Source organism: Hyperolius riggenbachi, chromosome 2, assembly GCF_040937935.1.
Source record: "Hyperolius riggenbachi isolate aHypRig1 chromosome 2, aHypRig1.pri, whole genome shotgun sequence".
Classification (NCBI taxonomy): domain Eukaryota; kingdom Metazoa; phylum Chordata; class Amphibia; order Anura; family Hyperoliidae; genus Hyperolius; species Hyperolius riggenbachi.
In genome coordinates, this window is record NC_090647.1 from 300,494,934 (window position 1) to 300,514,413 (window position 19,480).

At 46.1% G+C, this 19,480-nt stretch overlaps 1 protein-coding gene across 3 annotated transcripts in view; it reads right to left on the minus strand.

Moving 5' to 3' along the window:
- The window catches only part of INPP5B (inositol polyphosphate-5-phosphatase B), a 187,539-nt gene extending 169,561 nt beyond the window's left edge, over nt 1–17,978 (minus strand). For all 3 annotated transcript variants that reach the window (XM_068269026.1, XM_068269027.1, XM_068269025.1), the window contains exons 1-4: nt 17,809–17,978; nt 12,789–12,847; nt 10,371–10,450; nt 3,706–3,803 (exon numbers count right to left, since the gene is read on the minus strand). In XM_068269026.1, coding sequence (XP_068125127.1) covers nt 3,706–3,803; nt 10,371–10,450; nt 12,789–12,845 — 235 coding nt within the window. In that variant the 5' untranslated portion in view covers nt 12,846–12,847; nt 17,809–17,978. The remainder of the gene's footprint in view (nt 1–3,705; nt 3,804–10,370; nt 10,451–12,788; nt 12,848–17,808) is intronic.
- Between the last annotated feature and the right edge of the window lie 1,502 nt (nt 17,979–19,480).

Below are 19,480 nucleotides of genomic sequence, written 5' to 3' on the forward strand. Positions count from 1 at the left end.
CAAAGGATTAAGAAGTGTATTTTTACCTTTTTCCCACTAAATGCCCCATACTTTATTCTGTGTACTGTGAACACACAGGAAGTGAGTGCATGTGTGTGTTTATTTTCATTTTGAGCAAGGCCACAGGAATCTCGCTGATGCCCGTGATTTTTCATTACACAGGCACTTTGATCAACTTTGGGAACACATGTTACCGATCAGTGCTCGGCAAGGAAGGTAAAGGGGCTGGCGCACATTTAAAATCATGGTCCCTAACCAGGTTGAGCATAGCCCCTCCTTTTTTGTATGTATGTGTTAACAGCTACTGTGGTCTGGCTGAAGGCTATAGCTCTCCTGTCCCCTGTGCCAGAACAGCCCATCTATCAGAAGGTGTAAATAGTGCAGTTTGTTTCTGCCGGGCAATCTCAGACTGATTTATGTGCATGCGTGTGTTCCCTAGAATGGTTAAACCTGACAGTGCCTCAGTGGGAATCCTATTTTATGGGCATGAAATGTTTGCTTGCGTGCTGTCTGGTATAGGTAGTGTAGGGACCCTTACTATAATGGGAAAAACCTCATTGCTGGTGTATAGGTTTAATACAGGATGCTATTGCATGTAATCCAATTTTGGAAGCGAATGTTCCCTTAATTCAACTAATTTTGCAACCTAGTTGTTTTTAATGCCCTTGCTACCTCACCCTTGCTACCGCTGACGTCACCAGGAGTGTATTGCTTAGGCCCAGTACAGTCTGCGCCTGCACAGTATGCTCCTGGTGACATCAGCGAGGAAATGGCCGCGCAGGCGCAGTGGTTTTCCGACTTTAAAGTCGCACATTCCAGAAGTGAAGCGGAGGTGGGGACCGGAGCATTGGTGAGTGGCTGTGCGGACAAAGGACGTCTGCAGGGGACCATTAGAAGTCCCGGGTAAGTTCAATTCTTTTTCCCCCTATAGTAGTCCTTTAAGTAGTTAGAGGTGCCCTTGACTGAAGGGAGATCTCGTCAGTGGAATGCCGAGAGCAGGAGGAGTAACCTCTCATTTACACTCTCATAAGGACTCTGCATAAGGAAGGAGGGAGGCAGGGAGGGGAGGGGAGTGAGCTGCCTTTCCACCATCAGGTGCCTGCAGGCACGTGCCTACAGTGCCTTACGGTAAATCTGGCCCTGGTAGTAATACTACAAGTATACAGGAAGCTTAATGTCACAGCACACAAAAAAGGTAACTTTTACCAGTCACCGTTCTGACCACAGTAAGCTAGAACAGCAGTGCTTGATGTCTGGTGCTATTTTTCTTTCATAGAACGTGAAAGGCTCCATCACATTGACAACTGCTTTCTGGGGAAAATGCCAGTTATTATTTTTAGAGTGTCCTTCAGTGAACTAAAGTGCCAGTACTAACACATACATATACAATTTCAACAATGTCTACATGACTAACACCTTTCAGGCACTAACAGATATACACAGGAGCCCTAAGCTGGCCCAAAACACTGTGTCAGGAGCTCATGACTATGGCCTGATTTTGCTTGCCTTTATGTAATGACCTCTGATATATACAGAATACAGGAATACAGAAGAGGCTGTTAACCCTGAAGCCCAGCCATGATTACAACTTTTATGCATTTAACAAGAGTTTACCATCATATTCGGACATATTAATGCAGCATTTTTATGCATCTGATGTATGCATGTATAACCTTAGCCATCCACCCTCCATGGCTAACCTTAACCACCCACCACCCATGGTTAACCCTAGAGGACAACTGAAGTTAGAAGATTATAGGGGCTGCCATATTTATTTCCTTTAAACAATACCGGTTGCCTGGCAGCCCTGATGGTCTATTTGGCTGCAGTAATGTCTGAACCACACCAGAAACAAGCAGGAACCACACCAGAAGCAAGCATGCAGATAATCTTGTCATATCTGACAATAATGTCAGAAACACCTGATCTGCTGCATGCTTGTTCAGGGGCTATAGCTAAAAGTTGTCCTTTAACCTGCTGGGCGTTTCAATTCCCGTTGCCATGCGGAGGGTTTTCTTCGCCCGATTTTTTTTTCCTTTCATGTAGCTAGCCTAGCGCTAGCTACATGATTCTCCCCTTCCTCCTCTCTCCCTCCCACCCTTCTGATCGCCGCCGGCGATCACGCCCATAAGGAAATCCCATTCTGAACGGGATTAACTTTAGGGCTCCCCCCGTCGCCATGGCGACAAATGGAGTGACGTCATCGACGTCGTGACGTCACTGGGACTCCCAATCCCCCCCAAAGTGCAGCCTGGCGGCGATTGGCCAGGCTGTGCGGGGGGCCCTCTTTCGCATCGGGTAGCGGCAGATCAGCGGCGAGCGGCGGCGATTGGGGCAAACACGCAGCTAGCAAAGTGCTAGCTGCATGTTTGAAAAAAAAATTATCAAAATCGGCCCAGCGGGGCCTGAGCGGTGCCCTCTAGCGTCTCTGGACGAGCACAGCTTGTCCAGAACGCTATGGAAGTTAACCACCATTCCCTCCTACCAATCTGTCAAAAATAACCCAAAATACTAAAAGCCCCTGCAAATGTTCACATGCCACCATAGACGAACATTCAAGTAGTGTGTCTGATGGGAAATTTGGGCGCTCACAGGACAAGTACCTTCTATTTGTAGCCGTATTTTACATTGAGGGGACCCAAATTTCCCATCACTGCCAATATTTGAATGTGCTCCTAAGGAGGTGCCCAAACGTTCGCCACTAGCAGGTGCCCAAATTTTCTGTTACAATTAAGCATGTCATTTTATCTTATTTTCGATAAAAACATTCTGACTGAAAGAAAAGATTGTATTTCATAAATCCACAGCACTAAAAAATCCTACTTGCGATCATATCTAAACCAGTTATCTGATAGAAAATATGATCATTCACTACAATTTGACCATTAATAGGCACCTTGTGGCTTGTGAGGATTGGAACTGATGAACATATTAAAATAACACCTTAAAGTGAATGGGAACCGCATTTAAAAAAATGAGACAGATACCCAAGGAGAGGGAAGGCTCTGGGTCCTATAGAGCTGTTCCGCTCCTCTCCTGGTCCCCTCGTTTCAGTGCTGGCTCACCCGGTAGCATTATTTGACTAAATTAGTAAAATACTGCTTTATCCGGCCGAAGGAGGCTTCAGAAGTCTTCAGGGAGCCCAAGTGCTCCTGAAGAAGGGCGACCCTGTACTGCGCCTGCGCAAGCACGCTCTCTTGCACGCTCACGCCTGTGCAGTATGGAGCCGCACGTCTTCAGGAGGACACGGCTCCCGAAGACTTCCAAATACCCTTTTGACAGGGGATTGAAACGGAGGGGGGGGGGAGGGGGAGCCAGCACTGGATAGAGAGCACCGAGAGAGGAGACGGACGGCTCTATACGACCCAGAGCCTTCCCTCTCCTTAGGTAAGTATTTTCTTCATTTTTTTTAAATGCAGTTCCCATTCACTTTAATGATTAAATGACAGCATCATTACCCACATCGCGTCTCCACCTCACATCACTTAATTGGAATAACCAGCTTTGGCCCAGCTCTGTCTAGCGTGAAGCTAATTGCTTGTCATGACAGACCTATACCTATGTAACGGATTAGTGTTTTGACACAGGAATCTCAGGCATGTTAAACAAGAATCTATCCTGCTTATCACATAGCTCACCATGATACTGTTTGTCCTGAACAACTGAACACATTTGTAATGTAGTAACTTACTGCACCAGATTTACCTTCATTAACTGTGATTCCTTCTACTAATGGGATAACCATATCCAGTGACACATCTTCTGCACTTATAGCCATTCTTCTGTGTTTGTATAAGAAGATTCTACAGAAGGGCCAGAGAAGATCAATAGTCAAAAAAAGCAGATGTGCAAAACCTGCCACTAATTAGAAAATGCATTTGGGGAAATTTGGGTTGTTTCACAAAGCTTACTTTTTCACCTTGACTGTAAGGAGAGTTAAGGCATGAGATAATCAAAATAAGGAGAGATAATTCATGAGGTAAGCAGATGAGGAGAGATAATTCATAGGTCTATGCGATTCATAAGTTCATAGGGCTCAGTGGTTAGCTCTCTTTGCCTGGTTCGAATCCCAGCCAAGGAATTATCTGCACAGAGTTTGGATGTTCTAACAATTTCTGCGTGCCTGCGTGGGTTTCCTCTTGGCACTCCTGTTTCCTCCCACATCCCAAAAACATACAAATAAGTTCATTGGCTTCCCCCCTAAATTGGCCTACGATCCATACATAGATATATGACTATGATAGGGATTAGATTGTGAGCCCCTCTGAGGGACAGTGGCAAGACAATATACTCTGTACAGCGCTGCTGAACATGTTGGCGCTATATAATTAAAAAATAATAAGGTAAGTCAAATAAGGAGAGATAACTCATGAGTTAAATTAAATAAGGAGAGATGAATCATGAGTTAACCACCCTGACGTTCTATTGTTTGCGCCAGGGTGGATGCGCAGCACTATTTTTTCTATTTTTTTTTTAAATCTAGGCTAGCTAGGCTAGCTACATGATGCCCCCATTCCCTGCGGCGTCCGCCAGTACCTTACGATCCCTGCCGGTGCATACCCTCGTAAGGAAATCCCGTTCTGAACGGGATTTCCTTTAGGGCTTCCCCATCGCCATGACGACGATCGCGATGACATCATCAACGTCTGACGTCAGACCGAGTCCCGATCCAACCCTCAGCTCTGCCTGGCACTGCTTGATCAGCATACGCAGGGGTTTCGGGGGGGTGCGAAAATCGGCTCAGCGGGGCCTGAGCGGCGCCCTCCGGCGGTCATACCGTCAAGGAGGTTAAAGTGAACCTTAACTGAAAGATAAAAAAAGCTTTTTATTTACCTGGGGCTTCTACCAGCCTCCTGTAGCCGCCCTGTGCCATCGCTGTCCTGGAACAATACTCTGGTCCACCACCTCGGCTAAGTTTTGTTTTCAGTGTCTGACTGTACCTGCGCGGCCCTGGGCACACACAACCTCGCTCACCCCCATGTTGCCTTCGCCATCCTGTGCAAGTGCAGTACAAGAAATGGCGACAAGAGCACGAGTGAGGACGCACACATCCAGGGCCACGCAGGTGCTATGGACTGGCGACTGGCCAGTTGCCAAAAACAAACCTTAACCACCACGGGGACTGGACCTTCGTTCCAGGACGGCACAGGGCCGCTGCAGGGGGCTGGTAGAAGTCCCAGGTAAGTGAAACACTTTTATTTTTCAGTTAAGGTTCACTTTAAGGAGAGATGAATCATGGGTTACTGTAATTCATTTAAGGAGAGATAAAATGTGAGTTAAAGGACATCCGAGGTGAAAATAAACTGATGAGATAAACATCTATCCTCCTTCTCCTAAAAATTACTTTTTTTTAGATATCTCACTGTTTTATTTTATACTTAAATCTATTTTTCAAGTTTTTACTGTTTCATTGTCTCTCAATAACACCTTCCTTTAAGTATGCCAGAGCTAAAAACTATGAACTATTGACCTTTTTATCTTTTCTCTGCTGAAGCCATTTACTGACAGGAAAGTGTTTCATGGCTGTAATTACTCATTAGTGAATGTTATGCTATAGGCCAACCCAGTCCCGACAAGGACAGAAACTGTCACTTGCACATGGCCGTTTCTACGGCCGTGCGGGGTGTGCCGCCGCCCGGGGCGCTGCTGGGAGGGGGGCGCTGTGATGGAGGGGGAGCCACAGCCGCGGGGAGGGCAGCCCGACCTCTCCCTCCCTTCCTCTCCCCGGGCCGCCCTCCGTGAGTTCCCCCCTTTGGACGGAGTGCAGAGTAATAGCAGGGAAGCGCTATGCAAAACTACTCACCTCGCTGGCTCCAAGCGCTGCTCTCTCGCCGCCAGTCTCCTCTCTGCCTACACGCTGATACACACACACGCTGCTTCCTGTTTAGCAGCGTGTGTGTGTATCAGCGTGTAGGCAGAGAGGAGACTGGCGGCGAGAGAGCAGCGCTTGGAGCCAGCGAGGTGAGTAGTTTTGCATAGCGCTTCCCTGCTATTACTCTGCACTCCGAGGAGAGGAAGGGAGGGAGAGGTCGGGCTGCCCTCCCCGCGGCTGCGGCACTCCCCCTCCATCATGGGGGGCACCTACCTAACCTATACTGGGGCAGCTACCTATCTAACCTATCCTGGGGGGCACCTACCTAATCTAACCTATACTGGGGGGCACCTTCCTAATCTAACCTATACTGGGGGCACCTACCTAATCTAACCTATACTGGGGGCACCTACCTAATCTAACCTATCCTGGGGCAGCTACCTATCTAACCTATCCTGGGGGGCACCTACCTAATCTAACCTATACTGGGGGGCACCTACCTAATCTAACCTATACTGGGGGCACCTACCTATCTAACCTATCCTGGGGGGCACCTACCTAATCTAACCTATACTGGGGGGCACCTACCTAATCTAACCTATACTGGGGGGCACCTACCTAATCTAACCTATACTGGGTGGCAGCTACCTAATCTAACCTATACTGGGGGGCACCTACCTATCTAACCTATACTGGGGGGCACCTACCTATCTAGCCTATACTGGGGGGCACCTACCTATCTAACCTATACTGGGGGCACCTACCTAACCTATACTGGGGGGCAGCTACCTATCTAACCTGGGGGGCAGCTATCTGTCCTATACTGGGGGGCAGCTACCTATCTAACCTATACTGGGGGGCACCTTCCTAACCTATACTGGGGGGCACCTTCCTATCTAACCTATAGTGGGAGAATTAATTTATCTAACCTGTATTGGGGGCACTTACCTACCTAGCTAGTCTATACAGGTGACAACTATACTGGCTACCTATATTGGAGGCACCTACCTAACTATCCTATACTGGGGGCATCTACCTATCTAACCTATGCTGGGGGCAACTATTCTGGCTACCTATATTAGAGGCACCCACCTAGCTAACCTGTACTGGGGGCACCTAACTATCTAACTTATACCGGGGACGCCTGCCTATCTAACCTATACTGTGGGCAACTATACTGGCTACCTATACTGGAGGCACCTAACTGGCTAACCTATACCGGAGGCAACTATACTGGCTCACCTATGCCTGGCCATCTATACTGGGGGGACCTATAGCTGGCTACCTATACTGGGGTACCTATTCTGGGGGAATTTATACTGAGTGCAACTAGACCTGGCTAACCTACACTGCGGGCACCCATACCTTGCTTCGTAAGTATGCCAGAGCTAAAAACTATGAACTATTGACCTTTTTATCTTTTCTCTGCTGAAGCCATTTACTGACAGGAAAGTGTTTCATGGCTGTAATTACTCATTAGTGAATGTTATGCTATAGGCCAACCCAGTCCCGACAAGGACAGAAACTGTCACTTGCACATGGCCGTTTCTACGGCCATGCGGGGTGTGCCGCCGCCCGGGGCGCTGCTGGGAGGGGGGCGCTGTGATGGAGGGGGAGCCACAGCCGCGGGGAGGGCAGCCCGACCTCTCCCTCCCTTCCTCTCCCCGGGCCGCCCTCCGTGCGATCCCCCCTAGGACGGAGTGCAGAGTAATAGCAGGGAAGCGCTATGCAAAACTACTCACCTCGCTGGCTCCAAGCGCTGCTCTCTCGCCGCCAGTCTCCTCTCTGCCTACACGCTGATACACACACACGCTGCTTCCTGTTTAGCAGCGTGTGTGTGTATCAGCGTGTAGGCAGAGAGGAGACTGGCGGCGAGAGAGCAGCGCTTGGAGCCAGCGAGGTGAGTAGTTTTGCATAGCGCTTCCCTGCTATTACTCTGCACTCCGAGGGGGGATCGCACGGAGGGCGGCCCGGGGAGAGGAAGGGAGGGAGAGGTCGGGCTGCCCTCCCCGCGGCTGCGGCACTCCCCCTCCATCATGGGGGGCACCTACCTAACCTATACTGGGGCAGCTACCTATCTAACCTATCCTGGGGGGCACCTACCTAATCTAACCTATACTGGGGGGCACCTACCTAATCTAACCTATACTGGGGGCACCTACCTAATCTAACCTATACTGGGGGCACCTACCTAATCTAACCTATACTGGGGCAGCTACCTATCTAACCTATCCTGGGGGGGACCAACCTAATCTAACCTATACTGGGGGGCACCTACCTAATCTAACCTATACTGGGGGCACCTACCTAATCTAACCTATACTGGGGGCACCTACCTATCTAACCTATCCTGGGGGGCACCTACCTAATCTAACCTATACTGGAGGGCACCTACCTAATCTAACCTATACTGGGGGGCACCTACCTAATCTAACCTATACTGGGTGGCAGCTACCTAATCTAACCTATACTGAGGGGGCAGCTACCTAATCTAACCTATACTGGGGGGCACCTACCTATCTAACCTATACTGGGGGGCACCTACCTATCTAGCCTATACTGGGGGGCACCTACCTATCTAACCTATACTGGGGGGCAGCTACCTATCTAACCTATACTGGGGGCAGCTACCTATCTAACCTATACTGGGGGCACCTACCTAACCTATACTGGGGGCAGCTACCTATCTAACCTGGGGGGCAGCTATCTGTCCTATACTGGGGGGCAGCTACCTATCTAACCTATACTGGGGGGCACCTACCTATCTAACCTATACTGGGGGGCAGCTACCTATCTAACCTATACTGGGGGGCACCTTCCTAACCTATACTGGGGGGCACCTTCCTATCTAACCTATAGTGGGAGAATTAATTTATCTAACCTGTATTGGGGGCACCTACCTACCTAGCTAGTCTATACAGGTGACAACTATACTGGCTACCTATATTGGAGGCACCTACCTAACTATCCTATACTGGGGGCATCTACCTATCTAACCTATGCTGGGGGCAACTATTCTGGCTACCTATATTAGAGGCACCCACCTAGCTAACCTGTACTGGGGGCACCTAACTATCTAACTTATACCGGGGACGCCTGCCTATCTAACCTATACTGTGGGCAACTATACTGGCTACCTATACTGGAGGCACCTAACTGGCTAACCTATACCGGAGGCAACTATACTGGCTCACCTATGCCTGGCCATCTATACTGGGGGGACCTATAGCTGGCTACCTATACTGGGGTACCTATTCTGGGGGAATTTATACTGAGTGCAACTAGACCTGGCTAACCTACACTGCGGGCACCCATACCTTGCTTCGGGGGGGGGGGGGGGGGCAATTTTTACACCCTCGCCCTGGGTGCATTTTAGCCTAGAAACTGCACTGCACTTGCATACCTGATTTTTAACTTTTTCAGGCATAGAAAGAAAAAAAAGAGGATTTGTGTGCTTGGCACTGTAAATTCACATGTCTCATCATGTCACATGTCACATTGGTTGTCCTTTAAGTAAGGTGAAATAGTTCAACAGAAAAGCTTTGTGAATCATCCCCAATGTGTTTTCTAAGATTTAACATTCCAATATTTTGAAATAAATAAGAACTCAATGTTGTGATAAATTACAATAAACACAGATCAGCACTGCATTGATGTTTTTGATAACCCTGGCAACAGTGCTCTGTTTGGAGTGCAGATGACACAGAAATCCCAGGCTACTACAGGAGTCATTAGTTGCACAAATCAAATCAAAGTTTGGCATTAATCTTCATCATATGGTGCCTGATGCACTACAGCTGGGTAAAGTTACCCTGCGCAAGAAGCATACAGCAATTTTACTCTTACTAGCACAGGGGAAACCCTAGCCGTCAACCCAATAGCGGAGTGTGAATTAATGTGGCAATGCGTGTTACCCTACGTGTTACCATACGTGTTACCATAGCACTAATGAGATAACAGCTCCCCCTGCTCTAGTAACGCTAAAATTGCAGTGTGTCCTCTGCGCATAGAGACTTTACCGAACCTTAGTGCATCAGGGCAATAGACAGATATTACTTTATTTCAGAATACCACAGTTTTATTTTGTGTCTAAAAAACTTAAAAGTAGATTTAATGTTTTTAACGTCTCAGTTGAATGAGTTAGTCTTTTAGTGATGAACTATGGACATTTTATATATTTAATGCACTCGAAACTTGTTCCCTGCCAGACAAGTTTTACGGTTTGTAATTAGTAAGAGTTACGCCATAGTCTGATCAGGTCTGACTAGTGAAAAACTGTCATTTGCATACTTGAAATCTTAACCTTTACAGTGAGAAAAAGGAACACAGCCTAGTTCTATACCGGAATGGCACTAAACATACGCATTTCATAATCTCACATGTCAGTTCGGGTACCCCTTAAGAGTGTCTTTAATTCTTTCTTAATAGAAAACCTGAAATGCAACCTTGTCTGCAGTCGCATGTCCTTACCCTCAGCCTTTTAGCTTGTTAGCATGAATGCAGTAATAACTGTGAGAACTAATTGCAGTAAATAAATAAAAAGGGTTGTCGTGCTTACGCAGCAGAATCCTTGCATTCTATCAGTCCCACCAGTCGGCCTTCATTAGCGTGAGGAGTAACTAAGACTGCCTGCACTGCCTGGAAATGTTGATTAAGGAATAAAATGTAGATTATTATTACTACACATTTACTTTTGGTTGCCAAGTCAGATATATAAACCAGATGTCTATGAAATACATATATTGATTTTGAACATAAGAACAAGAACTATTGGAACTGTCCGTTTTGGAATTGCAGAGCAATCCGATATGTTATGGAGGTCCAGAACCACCAGGATTATTTTATAGTAGGCTAAAAAAAAAGAAAAAAAAACACTGCAAAGTAGTTTTGCCTTCTTGCACACGTTCAAGCACTAACCTGCAAATTTCTTCTGTTTTGATAAAGCTACTGTACCCTGTATTCTTTGGTATGCTATTTTAGAAAAACATTGCTAATTTTTGGGATTTACAAAAAGTTAGATTTTAGCTAAATCTAAGATCTCCCATGACCCCTCCTCTGCCAGGACCCTCTTCATCTTCACTGTCGCGCTCCGCTCTCTGTACGAGTGCAGTTGCACTGTGTGGGAGCAGTAGGTTTGCGTCTGAGCAGTAGCAAAGAGCTGCTTGTGCACAGAGTAAATAGCCAACTCTGAGCTACTGCACAGGTGCGAGTCGTCTGTGTGTGGCAGTGCGTCTGTACAGTGTTGCTGCGCTCATACACATTGATGTGGAAGAATGTTTAGAGGGTCCCAGTGAGGGGTGTAGGAAGACTGGGGAAGCCTCTGGACCATCCACTTTTTTTCCCCGTCTGATAACAGGTAGGCTTTAAATGGGCGCTGGGTTTGTGAAGATGGTGGTGGGACTTAAAAGTGAACTTGTGTCAAACTTGACAGTGGTTACTAAGGGCTAGCTATAAATACCTGCACTAGGTCTTTCTAGATGTGTCCATCTTTGTACTGAAGAGCGACCTGAACTGACCTTAGCCATGCCACCCACCTGACCATACTTGAACCTCTACATTGGAGCAAAGGTTACCTTTTAGTTTTGTAGCTGGGAAAAGGGCTGAGTAATGCCCTGTGAGCTACACCCCCACCCATCCACCTAACGACAGGAGGTTGACTTGAAGTCAGAAAGGCGGGTGAGGGTAACTCATATCTGCATCTCTGTCCACCCACATCTGCTAGACAGCTTCTGCTCCAGTGGAGAGGTTGAAGTATTGGAGGGAGGCATGGTTATAGTTTCTCATGTTTTCTTATATCAGGAAATCCACATGCAAAAAGACCTGGCATACCTGTCTGCGGACTTGTGCAGTACAGAGCCACCCAGCCTTGGAAGTGCTCCCTGAGGGTCCCTGACGGTGTATTCCACCAGTTGTTGGAATACCTGCAACGAGGGTGACAGCGATGGAATGAAGGGACCTAGAGAGGACAGGGAAGGCTTTATAGGATCCAGAGACTTCCCTCTCCATAGTAATCTGTTTTTTTGTTTTTTTTTTGCTTCATTGTGACTTTAATTGCATTTTTTATAGAACTCTTGCACAAGACAGAAGGAAAACATTGATAAATATACCCTGTATGTATTTAGAGAGTTTAGCCTGTCTAATTCCCCCTCATCTGTGTCTAATCACAAGTTGTCATTTGATCTCTCCCCTTAATCAGCTTCTTTTTTTTAAATAGCTAACATGTTTCTAAATCAGTGACACATTTTCAGAAAGACAAATGAATAAGGCTGCTTTTCAACTACGAAGCGCAATCGCATGCAAAATGGAGCTGCAATGTGATTGCGCAACATACATTTTACCACGGTTGCGCTTGAATCATGGGGAATGGAGTGTGAGCGCACCAAAAATCCTGAAGGCAGACTATTGTGATTTTTAAAAAAATCAAAACACACTAATGGAAAATTAGCACTCCTATTTACATGTAAATTGGGGTGCTGTAGCAATCGGTAAAACAACTGCAATCTGATTTGTGGAGCAGATCGCAGCAAGTAAAAAAGCAGCCTCTGGGCTCATTTCCATCTGTACAATTTTAGCCGTGCTTTGAAAACCCAGCACAAGGCGCAGGGACATCAGAAGTGCATAGACTGCACTGTCTGATTATTTTTTACATGCCCTGCAATTCACCACTGAATCACAATGCATGGTTGCATGCATTTCAGTGTGTTAGCCTGTGATACCATATTCATTACAAATGAATGGGATCACAAGAACCTCTGGGGGAATCACGCTGCAACGCAGAGCCGTGCTGATGCTTGGCCACCTGCCTTGCAAGTGAAAACAAGCACTAAGTCATCTTAGTTACAAATGTTTAATGTATAAAGGCCTTGTCATTCTAACATGTATCAAATACTTGAGTACCTAATATTTACAAATGCTGTTCAAATAAGCTTTCAGACTGAACTAGCACTTGAGTGTAGAGTCAGCATGGAAAGGATACTACAGTGCAATTCTCTCCTTTGTCCAACGTGTCCTGGATTGCTATAGACTGGTCCATGGCTGCAAAATAAGGATCAAATAATAAACCGGTAAATAAAAATGTGTTTAAAACAAACTTTTGATTTGCCAGTGCTGTGTTCAGCCTCTTGGTAAAAGTATCAAAATTCAAAATTGTTAAAGGGAACCTAAACTGAGAGGGATATGGATTCTTCCTTGTAAACAATACCAGTTGCTTGTCAGTCCTGCTGATCTCTTTGGCTGTAGTAGTGGCTGAATCACAGACCTGAAACAAGCATGCAGCTAATCCAGTCTGACTTCAGTCAGAGCACCTGATCTGCATGCTTGTTCAGGGGCTGTGGTTGAAAATAGTAGAGACACAGGATCAGCAGGAGAGTCAGGCAACTGGTATTATTTTAAAAGGAAAAATCCATAGCCTTCTCAGTTTAGGTTCCCTTTAAGTTCATATCTCATGTGAAAACCAGCTAACTGTAAATTATGTGATCAGCTTTGGTCAGCATTCTTCCTGACACTCCCCCGGCTTCCCCTTAGTGATGCACTTTGAACTCAAAGATCTCCATGACCATGACTCCTACTGACCCCAAATTTGGAGGTTAGGGCGGCCCTACAAGCCACTTATGTGCCAAATTACAGAGCCTCAGCTGGTTCCTGAGATAGGTGTGTATGTCATATCTTGAGAACCAGCAGGGCTGAGTGTCTACAATTTTGTAGACAGGAGGTCCATAGGATGCATGGTGGCAAGTATGTTTGGATTCAAACCTGAGTGAGCAGCAGCACAAGCTAAAAGTGCCTGAGACAACATTAGAACCTACTTGTCAAAGCAGCCTACGTGCATGTCAGAGACTACAGAGGTCACATGAGCAGCCAGATAATGGAGGTGAGTTGAGGGTATGAGCGTAGAAGTAGTAATAAGATATAGGGGCTGCCAGCCATACATATCCAACTTTGTGGGATAGCCCTAGTTGTTTGTGGAGATCCTGGGGCTCAAATACTATAAATTGGTTTGCATTTTTACAGCGCTGCTTAAAGGAATACTGTCGATACCCAAGTGTTCTAAAATGACAATGTGCAAATAATGTCTAAGTAGCTGTGTAAACATTTTCCTACTTTTCATGTTAAATATCAGAGGCAAAAGCTGTAATTTATTGAGGGTAGGATTTAGCTATATTGGGACAAATCAATTGCAGAAGGGGTGTCTGCTTCAATGCACAGCCAGAGTTGCATATCAGACTACAGAAAGCAAATATCAAACATATCAAACTCTGAATGCAAAAAAAGCTGTGACAATTAGTTACATTTCCTCTGCTCTCTTCAGACACTTCAGTCAGAAACACAGGACACAGGATCTGCAGCTGTTGGGAGCTCTCTTCTCTGTCACACACAGAGCTACACATAGAGTTAACTGATCAAGTGTGAGGGGAATTTCCCCTCTCCTCATGGCTCAGTCAGCCGTCAGTTTTGACATCAGTAAAGTTTGAATGTATTTTGCTAACAGTAAACAAAGAAGTTGCTACTAAAATGTATACACCAGTACTTCGCAGCACTTGCCAAACAATTCCTGTGTCAGTTGAAAAAAATATGTGAATCGATAGTATTCCTTTAAATTCCCCCACAAAAGTATTGGAGGCTGGGCACATCGAAGCAGTGGATTTGGCTGCACAGCCCAATTGCTAAATGTGCTGCCATAAACCAAAATGTAATTTGTGGCTACGGTAGCACCGACTGGGCAAGTTGGGTGTCAGGGATTCAAGATTACATTTTGGTTTATGGCAGCACATTTATCAATTGGGCTGTGCAGCGATATCCACTGCTTCGATGTTCCCAGCCTCCACTACTTTTTGAGAGGTCTAATACACAGCGGAACTCAAGCTACCAGTACAGTAGGTGGCAGGGGTGGATAATTAGCACCCCAGGTTTGGCTATTATATAGCTGAAGTCAGGATATCAACATGATTAAAGGGAATTGGAGCTTGATTTCATTGTCAGGGGTGTGGGGTTTCTAAACTATGTCGGAATTACATGGCTCTGGGGGCACATTCCAATTCCGTATCGAGGCCCAGAGGCCTGTAACTACACCACTGATTAGGGGCCACAATACACATGCTAGATTTTTGGCAGTGGCAGATCCTGTGGACTGACCCTATGGGCTTTTTCAGCTGGGAACAATCTGCTGCGTGTTCAAGGCTTTGTCCATAGATTGTTCAAGATATATGATTAAAGCATGCAGTTCAAAATGAGCCTTGAAGTTTAGGAATATCATAGGAGTAAAGGTCCATCCCCCTCCACAACTGCGTAATTTAGAAATACTCTGCGCTAATGCACAGACTGAAATACAGTCAAATGGAATTCTTCAGATCCAATTTGACTGAGCATCTTTAGGATGTGCTGGAAAAACAAGATCCACCTTAAAGATAAAAGGACTTAAAGGACATCTGAACTGAGAGGGATTTGGAGGCTGCCATATTTATTTCCTTCCTGAATCACAGACCTGAAACAAGCATGCAACTAATCTTAGTCAGACTTCAGTCAGAAACATCTGACCTGCATGTTTGCTATGGGTCTATGACTAAATGTATTAGTGGCAGAGTATCAGCAGGACAGCCAGGCAATAAATATAGACTTCTCACTTCAGGTGTGCTGTAAAAAGGAGATGAAGCTGATAACAGAAAACTCTTGTACCAAATGCCAAGTACAAAAGTATTAACCACTTGCCGACCGCGCACTCATAATGCGCGTCGGCAAAGTGGCAGCTGCAGGACCAGCAACGCAGATCTGCGTCGCCGGCTGCAGGCTAATTAATCAGGAAGCAGCCGCTCGCGCGAGCGGCTGCTTCCTGTCAATTCACGGCGGGGGGCTCCGTGAATAGCCTGCGGGCCGCCGATCGCGGCTCGCAGGCTAAATGTAAACACAAGCGGAAATAATCCGCTTTGTTTACATTTGTACAACGCTGCTAACAGTAGCAGCGTTGTACCAGATCAGCGATCCCCGGCCAATCAGCGGCCGGGGATCGCTGTCACATGACAGGCAGGAGCCTGTTAGAGGCTGCACAGGACAGATTCGTTCCTGTGCAGCCTCCGATCTCCGGGGAAGGGAGGGAGGAGAGGGAGAGGGGGAATCCTGCGGCGGAGGGGGCTTTGAGGTGCCCCCCCCCACCAGCCACACACAGGCAGGAGCGATCAGACCCCCCCAGCACATCATCCCCCTAGTGGGGGAAAAAAGGGGGGCGATCTGGTCGCTCTGCCTGGTGTTTGATCTGTGCTGGGGGCTGTAGAGCCCACCCAGCACAGATCAGCGAAAAAAACAGCGATGGTCCTTAAGGGGGGGTAAAGGCTGGGTCATCAAGTCGTTAATGCAGCATTATTCCCTCCCACCACATGATGTTATAAACAGTTAATTTTATACAATTACCTGTGTCCTCAAGGTGCCTGTATACCAGAAGCAGATGCCGATCAACAGGAAACTCTCTTCTTCTTCTGTCAGCCTACTCCTCCCCACTCGTCATGGCTGATGGGTCATTTGGAAATGGACCCAAACTGCACAACTTTCCAGTGGCCTGATACTGCTGTCAGTCACTGATATCAGTGGTATTGGGCCAGTGGAAAGCCCGCCTTCTAATCCAAACGGCTTTCCACGGGCCCGATATTACTGATATCAGTGACTGACAGCAGTATCAGGCCACTGGAAAGTTGTGCAGTTTGGGTCCATTTCCAAATGACCCATCAGCCATGACGAGTGGGGAGGAGTAAGCTGTCATCCCTGTCGTTCGGCACCTGCTTCCAGTATACAGGCACCTCGAGGACACAGATAATTGTATAAAATTATCTATTTATAGCAAAATGTGGTGGGAGGGAAAAATGTTGCACTAATACGCTTATACCCTTGTACCTAGCAATAGGTACAGCAAGAATTTTCAATTACCGGTTTCATCCAACTGTAGAGGTGGCTGGATAGTGTAATAAGGGCTCTGCAGCTGACACAGGCGACCTGGGTTTGAATCTCAGCTCTGTCTGTTCAGTAAACCAGCACCTATTCAATAGGAGACCTTCGGCAAGTCTTCCTAACACTGCTACTGCCTATAGAGCGTGCCCTAGTGGCTGCAGCTCTGGTGCTTTGGGTCCGCCAAGTATAAATGTTCTGCGTCTGTAAAGGATCTGCTGTTAATGACTTGGTGTTAGATACCACAGGACACCTTCAGAGGTTTTGTGGAGTCACAATGGGTGAATGCTTGTTGGTGGCATAAGCAATGCTTATACAAAGTTAGGTAGGTGGTTGGATGTTTTGGCTGATTATATAAAATAATCAGAGCAAATGCTCTATCAAGTGCATTAGGCATGATGGGTTAAATATCATTTGATTAAATGCAGGTGTTAATTTGAGATTTTTTCCACAGGCAGTCATTTAAATTCCAACCATTAACCACTATATCTAATTCGAACCATCAAATTGATACATACATGGCAAACTTGTACACTTTTGATGTTGATGGTAATGCTTGCTACTTAATGTCTTCTAAAGTTTACTCAAGTGTATACAATGTATTTACTGTTCTGTTAAGAAGCCTTTATAAATCCACAATTCCTCCTTCCCTAAAAAGAATCACTTATCTCTAGGGATCCTGACAAGGCTGAAGAACCTGGCATACAGTTTATAACTCCAGAAGATGCAATGAGACAACAATACATTGCATGAGGATCTTCAGCTCCAAATTCAGTTGTGAGAGCTCTAATACTACATCCTACTTGTTTGCTACTTGTGTACTTGATAAAACCCCAAAATGCAATGACTCTCTATAACGTTCCTATACCATGAATAATCAAAAGCAGCAAGTGTTAATCTAGGCACAAACCACTATACAATAGCATGTATAAACAAGTACAGTACTAAACACATTTGGATTGGTCGTATCTTTTGCAGTATTCCAAATGATGTGTAAAATATCACATGCACAGAACTGCACATACTGCCACGCTGTTTAGAACATCCAGCAGGAATAACGGATTTACCAGTCGGGTCTGTAGATTAGCAGAAAAAAAGCTGTTTCCCTCTTCAGGCAGAGGAGGTTGGGAAGGAAGAAGGGTAGCAGATTTGTGCCCTGGACAGTTACTCCCTGCCTGGCCTACATTCTTCTAGGCTACGTCAGCATTTCCTTTCTCCTCCTGTCACCAGTTTCAATGTGAACGTATTGGAAGATTCCCCTCAGCGACCACTAGAGGGCGGAAGAGGATCGTTGTAACTGCTGACAAGTGGGCTTTATTTATTTTTTTTATTTTTTAGACATTTATCAAATAAATGTAGGAATAGCTGTGAACCATTCTATATCTCAATGCATACTTACAAGTATTATTATTGCATGTTGAGAAGGTTGCAACTAAATTATTGATCATAGACAAAAAATACCATGACCAGAATTATGCACATGCCACAGGGGAGATGCTGTACATGGGTAAGGCTGTGTTCCCAATTGAGAGTAAAACTGAATTTTTTTTGTATCGCAAAACTGGCAGCATTCCCAATTGTCAGTCTGCAAAAGATCCATTGGATTCGTAGTGGTAAGCAGATCGCACTTCTGTGTAGTCCAGGATAACCCAGGATAGGCGGATGCGTTACCCATATAGCCTATGCATCTGCCCCAGGCTACAGCCGGACCACAGTGTACCATTGGAGCAGACACTACACTATCCGCTCCCGCTGGCCGCACATGATATGGCTGCAGATGGTAACCGAGCAAGGGGAAAGTTGGGCATATAAGGGCTGAGCCACACTGCAGAGCGCTTTTCTGTCCATCAGCACTGTATTTAAAAACACAGGCCCACTGACTTGTGTTAAAATTGCAATAAAATCACAGCATGATCTGTCAAAAAAAAATTGCGATCGTGGCAATTTGTCTACAATTTTAATGAAAGTCAGACTAGGACCACACTAGTCTAAACATGGATGGGTTGTAAACGCCTGTTCTGGCTCAAACCTTGTTTTCCAGGAGAGCCTCTACACCCCTCCTGGCAGGGTCACCACCCCTGCTACACAGAGTGAATTTATTTATTTATATAGTGCCGACATATTACGCAGCAATGTACAGGGTATATTGTCTTGTCACTAACTGTCCCTCGGAGGGGTTCACAATCTAATCCTAGCATAGTCATATGTCTATGTATGTATCATGTAGTGTATGTATCATAGTCCAAGGCCAATTTAGGGGGAAGCCAATTAACTTATCTGTATGTTTTTGGGATGTGGGAGGAAACCGGAGTGCCTGGGGGAAACCCACACAGACACGGGGAGAACATGCAAACTCTGTGCAGATAGTGCCCTGGCTGGGATTCAAACCGGGGACCTAGCGCTGCAAGGCGAGAACGCTAAACACCACCAATACTATAGCTACGTAGAAGGAGGCACTCCTCAGGCTTGAACTTGCGTTGAGTTCACATGGTCGATACACTACATGTTTCAGGGTCCGCCTCCTTCTATGTATCTATAGGAGCCCAATAGGCAGAATCGTTAGCGTTGCGGAAAACACTATCATTTTTGCCCATAATGAAAGTCTATGGGCCACATGAAAAAACGCATATATGTATGTATGATTTAGCCGTGATCACGCCCATGATTAAAACCGCCAAAATCCGCTGACTTTAGCGGTTGATATCAAAGCCCCCTTACATGATATAAACACCAAATTTG